At 40.4% G+C, this 17,678-nt stretch overlaps 2 protein-coding genes across 2 annotated transcripts in view; both read right to left on the reverse strand.

Annotated features, from left to right (window-relative positions):
- Window positions 1-672: 672 nt before the first annotated feature.
- On the reverse strand, window positions 673-5,638 carry SNRPD1 (small nuclear ribonucleoprotein D1 polypeptide). The gene is made up of 4 exons (XM_084282830.1): window positions 5,498-5,638; window positions 5,262-5,338; window positions 2,796-2,987; window positions 673-1,119 (listed from the first exon to the last, which is right to left on the reverse strand). The coding sequence occupies exons 1-4, from the start codon at window positions 5,509-5,511 to the stop codon at window positions 1,043-1,045; spliced, it is 360 nt and encodes a 119-aa protein (XP_084138956.1). The 5' UTR covers window positions 5,512-5,638; the 3' UTR covers window positions 673-1,042.
- A 223-nt stretch (window positions 5,639-5,861) lies between these two features.
- Window positions 5,862-17,678, reverse strand: part of SACM1L (SAC1 like phosphatidylinositide phosphatase) — a 28,892-nt gene continuing 17,075 nt past the window's right edge. Inside the window, exons 8-20 of the mRNA XM_084282250.1 lie at window positions 16,423-16,524; window positions 15,594-15,679; window positions 15,306-15,392; window positions 14,800-14,868; window positions 14,636-14,715; window positions 13,302-13,400; window positions 10,621-10,759; window positions 10,324-10,393; window positions 10,154-10,226; window positions 9,592-9,685; window positions 9,411-9,503; window positions 8,675-8,732; window positions 5,862-7,931 (exon numbers count right to left, since the gene is read on the reverse strand). Coding sequence (XP_084138376.1) covers window positions 7,795-7,931; window positions 8,675-8,732; window positions 9,411-9,503; window positions 9,592-9,685; window positions 10,154-10,226; window positions 10,324-10,393; window positions 10,621-10,759; window positions 13,302-13,400; window positions 14,636-14,715; window positions 14,800-14,868; window positions 15,306-15,392; window positions 15,594-15,679; window positions 16,423-16,524 — 1,187 coding nt within the window. The 3' untranslated portion in view covers window positions 5,862-7,794. The remainder of the gene's footprint in view (window positions 7,932-8,674; window positions 8,733-9,410; window positions 9,504-9,591; window positions 9,686-10,153; window positions 10,227-10,323; window positions 10,394-10,620; window positions 10,760-13,301; window positions 13,401-14,635; window positions 14,716-14,799; window positions 14,869-15,305; window positions 15,393-15,593; window positions 15,680-16,422; window positions 16,525-17,678) is intronic.

Genomic DNA, 17,678 nt, shown 5'->3' on the forward strand with positions numbered 1-17,678 from the left:
AGCAGCGCACAAGATGCGAGCCAGCAGGAACTAACCAGCAGCCCGACCCATTGCGTACCTTAGGCAATTCCTTTCCTCTCTGCTCTAGCACTGCCTATCTGGAAACAGGAGCAAGCAGCCGAGCACGTTCCTGGACCAATGTACTGGCAAATATCCTTACCAGTCCACACAGCAGGTGAAATTGTTTGTTGAAGTTTTCTAACGAGAATAATCCCTTTCCTGCAAGGGAGAAGACAGCGTAATGGTGTAACTGCAGCCAACGCGGCGTCTTTCGTATCTGTGGCCAGCAAAGCAGTTTATAAATAAGCTGCAGAAGTTCTCATCTCCAGAAGTAACCTTCCAGGATGCAATTCTGCCCTGTGCTGTACTTGGAATTTGCTAGGGATGCACAATAGGTACACTAAAAATCCCTTTACGAGCCCCACCCAAGCAGAAGTATGCCCTGTAATTAGCTCTGACAAAGTTCACATCCAAGTATACTTTAATTTTGATCGTGAGAAGCAGCAATGCAGCAGCTCCACAGAACTGTTCCATCTGCCTATGTGAACGTTTTATAAAGGAAGTACCATGTTTAAAATTTAAGCTTCATGTTGTAGAAAACAGTAAAAAGTTTATCTATGAACTTCTAAAGAGGTCACTGAAGAGCAACATAAGGAAAACACTCGCAGGAAACAGGTTGTCAATATAAAGTCTTAATTACATAACCATTAGGAGATGGCAAGAGCCTTATAAAAGAGGGATTCATTTCAAACATTTCCAAAGAACACCAACACAAGCATTTTTCTACGGGGCAAAGAGCAAGAGGTAATGTTACAGCCTTCAAGGGTGGATAAAATCTTGAAAATCATAACCAACACCACCAGGACACGCTTAACGTGCAACAGCCTCTACCAGTACACGCCTCCCCCCCCCAGGCTTAGCTAACACAGGGAAGACAACTTTTTCACTTTTCAGTTTATTAAAAACAGATACCATAAACAAGACCTGTACAAAAAAAAATCCAAAATTGCCCACAATTTGGTAACAGTTGTGTGGTGAGAAGTTATCGTCTCGGGCCCCCTCTTCCTCTTCCACGGCCCCGGCCTCTCCCACGTCCTCGGCCACGGCCTCTTCCAGCGACTTAGCAAATAAAACAGAAAGGATAAACCAAGTGAGACCTGGCAGTGCTTGAACGTAGATTAAAACATTCTGTAGATTTTCTTCTCCCTCAGCTCACATTGTGCTTTACTAAGTATGTTGCAAAAGGGAAATGCACGGTTTAACACACTGAGATCTCCAAGCTCTCTCTCAGGTGTTATGCGAAGTGGCAGCATTTTTTTAAGGATCCCACCACCAAACAGCTCCTACTGCTCTCAGTGGTGCCTGTGCCAATTTCAGACGTGATTCTCGGGCTGATTGCTTCCTCCTACTTTTAAATCCTACTATTTCATTGTACAGTAAGGGGAAGATACAATTACAGAGTAATTCAGGCTGAAGGAACTGCTGGAGGTCATATGGTCCACACGGTAACATCGCTTTACCCCCTTTCCCTGACTCCAAAATACTCTGAGGCATCAGCACACTCAAACCCACTGCACACCGACACCCACAGATCTCTCAGCAGCATCCAGCCTTCCACCACCGATGTAGTTTGCCAAGGAGAGGCCAGGTGGTAACAAGTTCTGCAGCCCAAGGGCATTTCCAGACCAAGGCAAAGCGCACTGCAGCACAGCCATGCTCTGAGACAGCTTCAGCACAGCGAGGGCACAGAGGGTACTGAATGCAGGCCCCGTCACAGCTCCTTCTGTTTCTTCAGGGTTAGAAAGAAACAGCCATGTTCTGGTTCACCTCACGTTGTGGGGTTCAGAAAAAAGGTAATCCGCCTGCACTGCACTTTCTCCATGTGGTCAGACTATTTTTAGTGGACATGAGAGGAACAGAACTGCTTCAGGAGCCTTGTCCTTATTCCCTAACAAAGCCGGCAGCCACAACACTGGCGCTTTGTGACACACACCCAAGGCTGCCTTATGCCATTTCAATAAGGTAAACAGATTAATTATGACCTAGTTTTAGAACGTACCATGGATCAAAGACTGCAGATCCAAATACTTAAACATGAATTACAGGGGAAATAGTAAGACATTATCTTAGAGCACAATTAACTTTCATTTTAACTTCTTTTAAAAACATACAGATTAACCATTGCGCAAATTTTTACTGCCTGAAGACTTACAGATTTTGTGGAGTTTACTGGATATTAATTTTTAAGTGCAGAATGAAATTGAAGTATTCCCTCTACTATTAGGCTTCCAAGGAACAGGGCTTTTTTTCTACAGAAAGCAGCTCATCAGAGTACAGCTTTGACTCCCTCCCAGTTCAGAAGTCTCTCCAATTCAGTTCTCCAGGAGTTTATTTTTATCCATTACCAAGCAGGATTTCAGTTCTGCCCTGTTCATGAGGCTGTTCTGCACTTTCTTATTAGGCTACATTTGAAGTATACAAACTGGGGAAGCAGAAAAGACAGTCTGAAAAGAGGAATTGTAAATCACTTTGCTGTCACCTCTGAGAATGTGACAGGTTAAGACTTACTCAAGCTTAAAAACATTTGCATTTTTAAAACAGAAGCTTAAGAAGTCATAAAAATAATTTCACATTAAAGAAAACTCTACAGAGGCCAAGAAGGTAGGCAAGGCAGAGCGAGGAAGGTCAGTATCAAACCCTTGAATGAATGTGAGAGAACAAGCTGCCCAATGCAGACACTAAACGTTTTCAGATCCCAAAGGCAGAACAAACAGACTGGGAAACCACAAACTAACCTGCTTCTCTCTTCTTGGACTTGACTTTTGGCTCAACATCCACTAGCAAAGTATCCAGCGGCAAACTGTCTGGCAGAATGAAGTAGCGGATGTTGTTCCCTCGAATGCTCAGCGTCTCCAGCTGTACGGGCTCTCTGTTCTTCAGCGTCATTTTGACTGCTTTGAGATGAGTATTCATGCTGACATCCACTCCTGGAACAACACAAGCCCCATTTTCACAGATGGAAGCACGTAAGAACACCCAAAAAGGGACCATGTGAAGCATGCACATGCTTCAAGTTTTATCCTGTTCATTAAAACACACTTCTGGCTCTATACCATTCATTAATTAAGCTTCTAACTGCAAGAAACTACATCTTTTTTCTCCCTTAAATCATGCTCAATAATGTATCAGCTGCTGCCCACAACACCTCAATGAAAATTTGTTGTTGGAAGAACCATTTGCTCCTAGCTGAACAGTATTGCCAGAGGTCTTCATCTAGATCCTAGACAGTCACAGCAATTCTGTGAACAATTTAAACAATTCCTTTGAGCGACAAATAAACTGCTGTTTTTACAGAAGTCTAGCATTAGCCTTTTTGCTCCTTCAAAAATGAAGCAAAACAAACCATTGAGCAGGGGGTAAGAACGATAATTTCCTCTTGCTATAAGCCTAAGAAAAAGCCCAACTACCAGGCATTTATTTTCTGATAAAATACATCTAATTCTAGTGTGATATCTTCTATAAAATAGAAAAATAAGAGCCAATCCAAATAAGAGTAATTTTTTAGATAAAAAATAGACAAAAGATGGAAATTCTAATTTACAAACATTAATTTTTGTTAACTCGGTGACCCATCTGAGCAAGATTTTAGTGTGCTCAAACTCCTGTACAGACAACCAACCCTTCATGGTCAAAACACTGTCTTGTTTCACAAATACGGACAAGCAAACTGTAAGACGTTTTACCGAGGCAAATAATGTGAGCAAGCAGCAGGCCAGAACCGGGAGAACTGCCGTCCTATTCTCATTTTCCTATCCTCTCCCCCATTTCTACATTTTGTGTGGTTCTGGCTCCCGTATTTCACCCGTCCTGTCCCCTCCTGTCAGCGTGAGCGTTACCCAAACCCGCTCCTTCAGCAGGGCTGCTCCGGCAGCGGAAGGAGGAAGAGGAAATGGCGCGAACCCGGGAGCTGTTACCGGGGTTTGTGCATCAACGTAAAGGGAAGCCCGTCCCTTTAGAAATACGAATTGCAGAGGTTTTTACAGATCCTTAGCAGAGCACGAGAGAGACTTTGCTCAATAATCAAGCCCAGAAGCAGCGAGGTCAGAAGGAGACATGCAGGCCGTGTGCCTCCTACCTAGCTGGGTTCATGGAGCACGCTGCACTCTGATACCGGGCGGTGCATTCAGGTGCTAATCAGCGCTGATGCATCTGGCTGCAAAATAATGCCAATTTTTTTTTAACTTTGCCAAATCTCAGCAGATTGCTACGGCCCAAAAAAGTGCCTAAACAATCCCCTGGCTTACAACTTTGCCAAGTTTGAACTGTTTTTTTGTTCTTCTTTTAGTCAGAGTAGAAAGAGCCTCCAAAAGCAAATTCAAGTGGGTGAAGGAAAGGAGATCAAGCATGGTCATTAGCTTAACCACAACGGGTTTGCTTTAAGAAATGCAACAGCCCCACCTACACACCTGAGTGTCTTTAAATAATTCTAATGTGATATTGTTCAGAGAACACAGTCTCTGATGCTACTCAAGCAAACAACAGTTCATACATTTTTCCACACACATGAAAATGAAATAATCACCTACACAGGCTCCCCCAGCAGCCTTCAGTTCAGTGATACAAAGGAGCACCTTCATTTTAGGGATCAGCACAGACACTAAGCGCTTCCCCAGATATTAACACTCACAAAATTATTGTGTGACAGACCTTGGGCAACAGCAGGATGCCACGTTCTTGGCACCGGGATTCCTTTTTGCCCTTAATCACTATGCTCGCATCTTCCCAAGCTACATGTCTTCAGAACAGTTTCACAAAACCAATGCAAGGCTATGCAAAGATGCAGATCCATGCAAGTTCACCACAAGCAGAGCAAAAACAGGCTTGAAGTAAGTAACTCACTTTTAGATTAATATTACTTACACATGAAGTTTAACCAATTTAAGGCTGCATCAACATTTAACTCTTGCTGCTGCTATGTACTACTATTTTAAGGAAAAAATCCCTCTGCTGGTGACTTGGGTGTAATGTTTTTATGTGACAAGCAAAGTCAGAAGTACTGAAGCATCTTATAAACGTTTAGGCTGTATCCACCATCAGTTTTATAAGGCAGCAAACCTACCTTACCGATATAACCATGCTGCTAGAGCTCTAAGCGAGTATTACAGCAGCTTTGCCCACAAAAGGACTGGGAATGTGGCGATCTTCCTTCACCCCCGATCCTACTCCTAAACAAAGCTCCGTTTACGAGCTCCGCGCCCTACCCGTGATGGTTCCGTGCACCTGCGTCCCGTTCTTCAGCTCGATGGTGACGGTCTCGTGGCTCAGCTTCATTAGGAACCTGCCAATTAGGAAGGCGCCGTTAATTCCCCAACCGTCACCGCCTGACGCGGGGCCGCTCCCGCCAAGCGCCACACGGGCGCCATGGCGGTTGGCGGCCGTTATGGCGGCCGTTGGTGATGGCGGGCGGGCGGGCGGCCATCCGCCGCCATCCGCTCACCTGACGAGCTTCATGGCGGCCGGAGCCCGGCGCCGCGGCCGGGGGGCTTCGTGCGGGCGGCGGGGAGCGGCGGGGCGGCTGCGGGGGGCTCCTGCCACAGGGCAGCAAGCGGCCGCCGCCCACAGCGCCAAGCGGCGGAAGCGGCGCGGCGGAAAGGGCCGGGCCCGGCCCCGCGACTGCGTCCTCGGCTGCCGGCAGGGGCGAAATTTAAGTCCTCAAGCAGCGAAATTCGCCTCAAAAAGACCCAAAATAGAGCCCCAGCTGCCGGCCTCCCACTAAGAAATAGTCCCCAAGGAACAAGGGGGAGGCGCGGCTGCCCCAAAGCACACACGGCACCAGACAGCAGCTAGAAAAGTTGGGCATTTATTGTCCTTCAGGAGCACACCGTTTGTGACTCTAGAATACAGACTGTGCAAAGCACTGAAATACAGATGCCTTCCGGCTTCAAAAACCTACATTAGGCTGTGTCTTACGATCCATTTTTAGTCTGTCTTACCATCCATTTAATCACATTTGGTCTTTGCCACAACAAGTTTTTCCACCACAGATGCCAAGGTTCAGTTCTAGCCTGCACGACAACCAAGTTCCAAATGGCACCTGCCCGTGAGCCATAAAAACCATTAAATAGTGAGATTATGATGTTTTGTACCTTGTGTCTGTTACAGAGTTCATGTTCAGAAACGTTAAGTTAGAGGATTTTCCAGTTAACCGCCAACTGGTACTTCCATTACAGCATCTAGAAGCTAACAGATACTTCGCAAGTACTAGTGTTTATGAGCAGGTTATGTTTACACAAAACCCAGAGAGGCCTCCAGAAACATTCAAGATTAAAATGAACAGTTAACAATTGCAAAAATCTGTACATATTTTCAGTCATAACACAGTGAAACACTGGATTATCAGTGTCTTATGTTCTAGCTTCAATGACAACTGTGCTAGTTCTAATATTCTACATATTTCTCCCTTCCCCCCATTTAAATTTTATAGTCGCAATCTGAATATACAGCTGTACTTACAGGAAATATTAAACAATGCACAGCGCCTTAAGCAAGTTTCATCTCTGGTTTCAAACAAACCATATAAAATAAGTGACAAAATAGTTTAAAATTGGTCCTTGATTAAGATTACTTTTTTTTTTTTACAGCTTGGAAGCACTAAATTTAAAGACACACATTTATTGTTAACCAACACAAATTACAGTGTAGCTTTTTTTAACTTTTTTTTTTTTTTTTTTAAAGTGTTATATCATCATGCACAAAAAGCAAGCTGCTGCTCCCAAGTGCAACCATGGTGTTAGGCCGACACTTTCTCCTCAGATTCTTACTCCTTTTTTTTTTTTTTTGTAAATTATTTCAACAAACAGAAAGTACAGAAGCAGCTGACTAGCAAAACAATATGAAGTTCACCTTTTACATTGTGACTGCTCTTAAAGTAACGGAATACTTTGGACCTTTAGCATAAAGAAGGTTCAATAAACACCGCAAATGATTTTTACATTCTTTGATTTCATTTACATATTTAGAAAAAAATCTTGACTTCAATGTGCTAACTAATGAATCATCATCTGGAGGCTGTAGTACTGAAACAGTGCAAGACATTTGCAACTTCAGGAGCATCCAATTACACCGTCCTTTCACCCAAACAATGATTAGTAGAATATTGCATCAGTCCCAGATAAAACACAGGACACAAAGCTCATTTTGGAAGAGCATTAGGATTCAATAGATCCTTTAAATTGGTGGGGAAAAGAAACACACACAAATGCACAAAAGACTTGTTAACATGGACTTTATCACAGCAAATGTAATCCAGCTATGAGTCTTGGAATGAGACTTTCTGTTCTTATGACGACTTATTTGTTCAAAGAAGCTCCGTTATTAGTGCTTCAACTCCTAGGTATTTTGAGATATGAACAGCATCAGAGCTCCCTCCTGTCAAGCCAGAACAGAGAACAAAATTCAGCTGAAATTGCGCATTTGGACTGTGAGCTAAAGCAGTCCACTTACACTCTACAACATGAAAGCCAGCTTTTTGGTGTCTGGAATCTTTGAATCATCTCAGTAAACTGAGTGGAGCCCCCTCCACAAATGCAATATTCCAAAAACCATTGCAACTAAGATTGCCAAGTCAGATCTCAGTTGAAAGCTACCACCAAAGGACACTATTTTCTCTCCCCACAAGGCTGCCAAGGAAGAATGTTCATTAGACCACAGTTTGGTGTGGAAAGCAGGTCAGTAGAGACTCCAGGCGTGGCTTGAGGAATCCTCAGTACCAAGCCGCTTTCCACACACACAAATTCAGTCCATCTTCTCTTTCTGGACCAACTTGGGTGCATCTACAAAATCCTTGCCGTTGTAAAGGATGATGGCAAAGGTTCCAAAGCTTGCACTTCCCCAGAAAAGCACATAGGCCAGCGTCTCAGTCCATGTATCACCTGTTAAGAGTCAGACACCGTAGTTTATTATTTCCAACTATCAGAAAGATTATCTAAATACAAAACCAAGATATTGCAAGCTCTCCACAGATATTAAATGAAGTTAAAAGTGCTTCAAAGGAACTAGGGTCTTCTCGTGTACCATTCTGCATTTCCTTACCTAGCAGTTGACTTGACAAAGTTGCTTGTTCATAAACTACTGTTCTGTTTGCCACATAGTTGTTAGAATGCTTTGACACTACTACAGAGGTCACAGAGTCAAGAACCCCACTGGCACTAACACTAGAAAGTCCAAGACAAAAGCAGAAAGCAAAGACTTCAATTCCCAGCACAAACGTAGGCTAGGGGAACATTGGTCAGGCTGAGTTTATGACTATATCTGGCTTGTCTGAATTGCCTTTGTGCCAAAAGTTAAGAGAGATTCTTCAGGAGATTCATCCAGGCTATAGTACAGCTATACATCTACTCAGGTAAGACTTAATTCAGGGATTCAGGGCCAATTAATTGCCCCCAAGTGACTTCTACAAAAGTTTTAGTACTGTTTTCTATATTACCACAGATTTTTCCACATTAATGGTATCGTGCTGACCCTCAGTCTCCAGAGCCTTGCTCAAAACACCTTTCAGTATGACTGAGAAGCACATTTAAACTGAATATTTTCTAAATAACCTTTTGAATGGAAAAAAAAAAAGTCCCCACAGAAGCAAGCTAATTTTGGGAAATTTAACACAGCAGCAACTTACCAGCCATTAGCAAACAAATAATGCACATGGAGAAAGCAACCACCATAATAATAGGCAACTAGGGAAAGAAAAAAAGAATAATTACATGATATAATAGCACATATATTTCTTAATTTCCTTTAAGCTAGAACGTATTGCAAAGCTATTTACTACCTTTACCATAAAATTGCTTCAACTGCTGATGTCAGGTACTACTGTAAAATTTCGGAGAGTTCCAAAATGTGGTGAAGTGTGCTCACTACTGAGGTTCAGAATTAAAACATATCTATTGGATAAGATTTAAAGTATTCAAAAAAAAAAAAAACCAAAACACTAGCTACCAATTAAACCCCTAATGTCCCCAAACACCATTTTGGTGCATAAAAGGTGAGGAGAACAAAAAAAGCTTTCTTCATGTTACAGTCTATGCTTCTGCATGAAATATAAGAGATCTTCACAAGCTTCTTCTGCAGAAGGAAACAGTCATTGATGGTGATTAGTAGAATTTCTCCCTTTCCAGGGGCTGAAGCACATCTAAAAAAAGCAAGCAGCATTTTTTTCAATACCTCAAGGACACTCCATTTTCTGTCAAGGAAATAGTCTGGGTTTAGTCCTATAAGCAGGTACTATAGGAACAGAACCATATTATAGAGACACTCCATTACTAAACAGATGATTGCCACTTTGTCTTACTGATGCAAGTGACTAAACAGGTTTCATGTGTTTCTCCAAACATGAGCAAAGTCCCCATACTCACAGCTAAGAACTTCCAATCTTTCTTGACGTGCAGAGGACTAGCAGGTTCTACTTCATCCACTGAGTAATTTCCAAGAAAGAGATCAATAGCGTCCTGGAAGAGAAACAGAGCAAGAGTTAAAACCCACAGCAAGTTTAATACAGATCAGCTACGTTTTCCCACAGTTAAAAGCCTAACTTACTTGTCTAAATCCATCAGAAAAGTTATTTTTGTAGTAACGTACTAAGGAGTTCCAGCCATCCATTATTAAGCCCCACTGAGTCCTCTTTCCAGTTCTGCAAGAAGTTTTGAAAAATATTTGTAATAAATGTATACATTCAGGAACAGAGTTGCAAATTTACAGTCCTTTCATTGTTCAAGTGTGTACTATGTTTAACAAATACCTACACATACATAAAATAGTCTAGTGCTACCTCTGCATTAACACCACACACACATTTGTAACAAAAATTTGAAAAACAGAATTTCCCTTCCACCCTTCTCTCCATCCCACGACACAAATGTACCTTGAAGAGGCTCATTTTCTTGTTTTTATTTCCAGCATTTCTTTATCTCCTTTCATACTAACACAGCAAAGAATAGTGTTCTTCTATAGATTCTAGTCTCACATTTTACCAATTGAACTAAATGATTGAAAAATTCAGTAATGTCTAAGCCCCAAATTAGCGATCTTTTCAGATATGAAAACCTAAAGAAAGCCCCAAATGTGCACAAAAACACCTTTACAAGAAAGGGTGACTTGCCTTGTGTAATCTGTCTTTAAGGCACCAGTTCCAGCATATTGTTTGGCACAAGCATTAGCATTATCAGCCCATGCTGTGAACAGGAAAACATTGAGAAAGATTAAGGAAGTTATTTACTTTGTTTGGAAAAGGGATTATTTTTTTGTTTTGGAACTCTATGAGCTGCATACCATTTTTGTAGATTTTCTCAAAGTCAGCCTGCTCCTCAATTCTCTGTCCAACATGCAAAACACCTAGCCTCTGAAACAAAAAGCATATTGAAGCTCACTAGCAGGTCATTAGAAACATTAGGATTTGCTTTTAGAAAAAACATAATTCATTAAACTAGAATCTGGCCAGAGCATTTCAAACAAATGCTACAGTAACTGAAGTATACAAGCTTTTATTGAAGTGTTAAATTACGTTACAGTTCCAAAACAAAGCCTTCCTGCTCTTAAGAGCTTGTTAAACAAAAATAAAACATTTACCTGAAGCTGGGCTTGAAGAGATCGGCGTGCTAACAAGCTCTGAATCACGTTTGTCCGATCAAGGCAGTCCATACAGTTACTGCGGAATATTCCTTCCTGCTGAGTCACGATTTTACCATCGGAATCAACTAGAAAATAACTAACACACACAATCCACCTAAGTATTTACAGATAAGTCTAGATAAAGTGCACATTTTCACAATATTCTAGCAGCCAAAACGGTTGTCTAGAGCATATGGAGAGTTGTTGGCCATGTCTTTGAACTGTGATACCTCCCTGAATGCTTCCCCTCCCACGATGAAAAGCAGCAATCAATACATGAACATTTGGTAATCTCTGAACAGTACTCACTAGTGTCTGCCACTGTGACGAACAATTTCTAGCACAACAGTGACTTCAGTTTTATGTTTGTGTGTGTTATTATAGTCCTAGTTCCACAGTTAGCAAAATCACTAGCAGAGCGTAAACGTCAAAGTAACCAGATTTGGACCTGGAGTTACCAGCTTCAGTCCAGTCACCACCACCATGGAGTAATATAAACTGTCAGGAACACTTCTTCCACAAAGGTATTCAAGTCTTTAAGGCCACTGCTGAAAGTCTCCTACCATCAGTTCTTCTCATCCTCTTCTCCATTATATGAAGATCTGAGGGACCCAGGTGTTCCCTCTTGTAACTACATATGCTAATCATGACCTCTTTTTTTTTTTTTTTTAAACCAACTAAACCAGTCACTTCTCCCTCAACTTCTCAGTAACTGGTATTAAACAGCTCATTTTAAACATTGAATTGCATGCAAATATTTTGATAACTGAGCTAGTGAAATAAATAGCAAATCAAATCATCCATTGGATACATGAATGGGACTTATCCTTCTGCTGCAGCATTAAGCTCCCAGTTGCTTAAAGATGTGCAGATCATACTCTGTAGATTAAGTTACTCCCTTAGGTAATTCTGAACTCCGAATTTGGACCAGTATACGATCCACTGCTACTGCACAGCATTTTAAGACTAAAAAAATGATACTAGAGTTATGTAGTACTAAAAATCAAGAACCCTACTTAGAAGCATATGCATTTACTTTGATCAGCCCTGTGTTAAGAAGATCTAGTTTTCTAATTCTTGAAGAACTAGTTTTATTAAACTGTTTTACATTGTTGAATGATTAAAGGAGTTTACACCCACGAAAACTTGGTTTTCCCCTCCTCCCTTAAGATTTGCCTAAAACTGGTATTAGGATAAGTAGCATAGCTGAAGAGTAGGCATTTCTGGTTCATGACAGATTAAGTAATGCATATCCTGTAACAGCTCTTTAAAAATCATTAAAACACAAGAGTAAACCTTCTACCGGATCTTTTGCAATCTGTAGAAGATGGAAGTGTTTGCCTCTCTCTGGGGTGCAGAATTATTTTTAAGAGCATCAGAATTCAGGTATTTCCTGTTACTATTTGAACAATGGTCACCCAAGATGAAATAAAACAAAGCAAGGTAGAAGCAACCTGATCTTGAGGAAGAGCTTTCATTTCTCTATCTTGTAACAGACACAACCTCCTTTTTCATTTCAAGACAGCTTGGTTCTTTTGTAAGCCTCCAGTGGCAGTTGACAGTAAACACGTGATATGATTCTCAGCATTCACTCTAATAAAGGATCCTTGCTGTGTAGAAAACCTACACTTATTTCTCCTTCTTTGAAGTGCTCTGAAACCAATTTATTCTGCTCTTCAGGAGGGTTAAGGGCCCATTTTTGGGGGTGGGGAAAACTGTATTCACTACCACACGATAAATTCATATTGTTCTGACAGTCTTCAATCGAAGCAATCTATCTCATCCATGCAACTCCTGTTCTATTCTGCACCTCACGCTTCTTTTTAGTTACTAGAACATTGTCATTTCTGTAGTGTGCCTAAAGCAGGAAGTAGATCAGCTAACACAGGACCTAACAGGAAGGAAGCAATCGGAGAAGCAGAACAAAGAATGCCATTGTCCTATCAAGCTACACATCTACAAGTAGGAAAGACAAAGAATTGCTTAATGCAATAAACTCAGAGCACAAGATACATACTTAAGTAAGGACGCTTAATCTGCTTTTATGTGACTTAAAAACAAAGTGAGGATTTAGTTTCTTGTGGATTTAGTTTCTACTTTTGTTACCACAGACCAACAATCAGCTAGTACCAAGGTCTGCTACAACAAACAGTGTGCATTAAAGATATAAAACACTTTCAAAAAACAACAAAAAGTGTGTACAGGGCTGGAGCCAAGGGAGCACTAACTTTTTAACATCACATAACAGAAAGTTTTGCTGTTAACACAAGGAATGACTCCTGGTTTAGAAACTACCAGGAAAGGAAATTTTTTTATTTTTTAAATATAACTTCAGTTGTATGCATGCTGGTTTCTTCATTAAATCATTTATCTAAAGGACAAAGGCAGTTCTTAAGGTACAACACAGGACTGCTGTGGTTCTCAAAGCCTTTTTATTAGGACATAAAAGAGGGCTCTGTATTTTACCTACTAACAGGTCTTTAACCTTGCACCAGGTATTAGCAAGAGATAAAAGATATGAAAGCATTGATGTATAGGAATACATCATCTTGACAGAAGATTACAGGTCTGTTTAGTATTCCTTAACTCAAGAAAACAGTCTTATTTTAACAGTACAGAAGTGAGAGAACCAGCCTTACCTAAACTCATCTTGCTGTTCTGCTAGCTGATCCACCAAAATCTGAAGTCGATCCCACCTCATCCGACTGCACTCTTTATGGAAGTCAAATGCTATGTATCTGTTCAGAGAAAGAAGCATCTTTCTAGATTAAATACATACTGCAGTGAAGGTATCAGAAAAATCCACAGGGAAGGGCTGATCTGTCAAACTGGCAGTGACAAAAGACTTGCTTTTCTTTTAAGAGAGCTTCCAGCATGCATCAGTCAGGATATTTGAGCACTGACAGGATTTCAGTGCCTGCCCAGAATTCCTCTGCCTTTTTGGATCCAAGCAAACACACTGAACTTGCTCACTTACAGAGATACAGGTGTTGAAACGTAACATTCTCCTCTGGCATGAGGCAAAATACCTCAATGGCTCTCTACAAACCTAGTTCTGTTTGAACAGCTTCTCTGCCATAACAAAAATTAAAATCTTGTTCCAAGTCAGATGTTTAACAGCCAATTCATTTCTGATAAAACAGTGCTTAAGGTTAATGGTGTTTGATTTAACATTTATACATATACATTTGCTGTGAACTGCAAGGCATTAAGATCTTCCCCTTAAGTTCTCGTAATCCAAAAGCTATTTGCCAATCTGTAAAGGCTATTGATGGGAAGAAAAATCACATACATGCACTGAAGACTCAAGTCATGTAAGTCTGGCAGGTAAATGCCAGTCAAAATTAAAAATAGAAAAAGGAATTTGGCAGTATTAAGAAAAAGTGAGAAATGTTTTTTTTTTTTTTAAAGACACATACAGAGCAGAAATCATCACTACAAACACCCTGACAAAGTTTTACGTATTGCTAGAGAGTCAGCTGGTGGAACTGAGAATAAAGATGCACAGAATTCCACAAACTTTGTACAGCAAAAATATCAATACCAGCCTAGTGCAAGTGTGAGAAGAGCACTCTTTCCAGCTTTATCTCCAATACTCTTTTGCTCACATTTAGCACTCCCCTACTAAGCTAGCAACATAACCAAGCCCTTCTACCAGAAGCTTGTTCTATAGGGTATGATTTTCCCCCCAAAAGCCAGAAGATCTCCAAACCACAGTTCTCATAGCATACCATTACTCCAATGCTGGCATTACCATGACCCTTGACCTCCCTTCTTTGCTTTGTCTCCCCTTTGTCCCATTTCCAGTCCCATGCCTGCTTAGCATGTAAGCTCTGAGGTAGGGGTACTGGTCACATGCAGGTGACTTCATAAAAATAAAACTAACAAACCAGCTATCTGGTGAAAGGATGAAGCATTAACCATTCAGCTCAGTTTTTAAACAGAGGAATGGATCATTTCACTTCTCACGTACTTGACCATTCCATTTGCCATGCTGTTCACCATTTTTGCAAACGTCTGCTCAAGAGGCTTCTCAGAACCCTTTTGGTTAACCTGGAAATAAAGGAAAAATGACAGCATTATTTGTAAGCCTGCCTGAAAGAACAGCCACTTTCTCAGGAAGAAGTGAAAACATACCAAGTTAACAATCATTTGCTTTCCATAGCTGATTATTTGTGAGTCAAAATGTCTTTGGAAGCCATCCATCTAGAAAAGAAAGGAAATGTGATGACAGATTTAAGATGTAGAGGAATTTCTTGTAAATCACAATCATCTTTTTGATGATACTGCATAGGCAATTCTATAACCAAAAAAATGTTGTTCTCTATTGTGTTAGTATATTCCTGCTTTCACCCCCCCCCCCCCCCAAGACCATGCAGCTCTCCTTAAAGCAGGCATGGATAATGAGCATTGTCCAACTACTAAAACTCTTGCAAACAAGAACCAAAGAGAAAACATTACCCTCACTATTGAACTTTTTTTTCAGGCTCTGAACTTCTCTCAGGTAATACAAGGGTTCTTACTGCTACTTGAAAACAATATTGCCTATTTTTATTCATCTGATTATAAGTCTGCCACCCTATCATATCTACGCAAGCCCAGAAATGCATTGAGACCCCAAGACACAACAAGCACTCACATACATGATTTACTGACTTGCTGATCTGTGGCTTTGGTTTATACTTGAGGTTTGGTCTTTGAGACCAGAAAAAAGGAATTGATCCACGGGTCTGAAAAAGAACACATAAATAACTTTAAACAACAAAACTTACAAACTTACTTGCCATTTTAAAATAAATCGGGCTGGTTTAGTTTGTGTGTGCGTGCACATATTTTTTAAATATTTAACCTACAGAAATACAGAAAGACTGACTTATCTATACATGCACATACCCCTTAAGCGAGTCAGCAGCTCATTACACTGACTTTACCTGAACAAATGATGCTTTGCTCCCCTTGTAATGCACAATTTGTTCTGTTTCAACAAAGTTAGCTGCATGTCCTTCTGAATCAATACCTAAGTAGGAGAAAGATCTTATTAACCACATCAGGCTAGCTGCAGAACAGCAACAACATAACAGCAAAAGGCTTCCTACCCTTCCCCTCTAAACACACAAAAAAGCATGAAAATACCAGGGCTGCCTGAATATGGTAAATTAAAAATGCCTTTAGCAGAAGTTTAACGTGATCTGTACCAAATTGAATTACTGAAGCACAGTTGTGCTTACTGCATTTTGATAATTCCAGTCCTAGAAATTGAATAGGTTAATAGAAAATAAAAACACAAGTGCTTTGACACTACAACATCCATAATTCAGTAGCAAAGGTACTGCATAAACTGACTTATTTCTTCGAAAGCATGGTTGTTGGGACTCACACAGAGCAAAGAAAATAATTTAAACCATTTCCTTGTTCACTTTTTAACCTGAAGCAATTAGAGAACATCACTATTCAGGGTTTCCCTGGCAGCACCAATGATGCTTTCAGTTTAGTTTACTGGTAGGCCAAAAGGGCTATCATGCATTTGCATTTAACCCCTATCAAGCCAGTAACCTCTGGGAGGCATAAAGAAGAGACAATTTAAAAAAATATATATCAGAACATGCCTCAGTTCCTCATACAGGTTCCTGTTTTTCTTTTGAAGCACTAAAGTCTTGATATCAACTATTTTTATTCAATCCATGGTACAGCAATTGGTCTTAGAGGAAGTAAGATGTTTAAAAAAGCAAATTCCATCTAAAGTAAGATAATTTATTTTACCTCTTACGTAGTAGCGTACACCAGCCCTGAAACAGCTTCTTCTGGATACAAGCAGCCAGTCAAAACACTTGCCATTAATAGAACAAGAGTGCATAGTGATAACTGACGAATATCAATAAGGAAAAAAAAATCCAAACTTTCCTTAGGGTATTTTTACATATCAAGAAATAGTCAACATCTAGGGACCAAGCAATCACATTCAAAGAAAACTGGAAACATTTCTCATATCAATAACAGGTAAACATTGAACTTGAGAGAATTTAACTTCTTAGTATCAGTAGGGGCTGCTCAAAATACAGCATAAAGGGCATATCACTGATGAACATACATTGAAACTGCTATAATTTTTAGGAAGTGGTACTTCCTAAAAGAAGATTAATCTGGTGTTATGGTCCTAAGTATATAATTAAATGGACTGACCTCTGAAGTTCTATTCCTTGCCAACTTATCCACTTTATTAAGCCATCTTAAGTTTGTTGTTCCTACTGCTTTTAACAAAAAAGACCACTTCAAAACTTTACATTAGAGAAGGAAATATCTTAAGACTATTAAACCTTGTACCTGTAAGGTACAATGTATATCACACTTAGAGATTTCAGAACCAGCAGTAAGGTAGACTGGCTTCCACACCAAGTCTTCAGTGTGAGCTTCTTAAGGAAGTATGCTTTCCTGCTCAGGCTACATACCCGAAGTGACAAATGCACCCTAAGACTAAGTTTAAGCAATGAACAAAGACAGGTCATTAACAACCAATTTCAGATTCTTGCTCTGTTCTGCTTACAATTGCCTTTATCAGATTTACAATAAGTTATTCAATAGAGACCAGCATTCCCCATGAAGTTTCTCCAGGTGAATACACAGGCTTTCATCCTTTGCCATTAATAAGTGAAATCTGTAGCTTTAAAATAAGCACAAGACTGAACCAGGCAATTTCTGCAGGCAGCAGTGTTAGTATACCATATCGGAAGCAATCAACAGAACCTCACACTAATATAAAATCTTTCTTGGAAGGAAAGAAAGGCTGCAAAGCCCAAACAACTTTAAGCAATCCAAAACATTTTTCTCTCCAGGAATGTAATGTAATATTCATCACTTTGTCTGTAGTCTGTCTCAACTTAAGTGTCAATTTGCTTATTAACTACATCCACTCTAAAAATGAAAAAAGACATAACAAGACATAACTTACTGTTTTTAGAGTTGCCTTTTTTTTGGGGGAGGGGGAGGGGGTGGGGAAGGGGAAGGGAGAGGGAGGAAGG

This window comes from Netta rufina (assembly GCF_964035555.1).
Source record: "Netta rufina genome assembly, chromosome: 2".
NCBI lineage: Eukaryota > Metazoa > Chordata > Aves > Anseriformes > Anatidae > Netta > Netta rufina.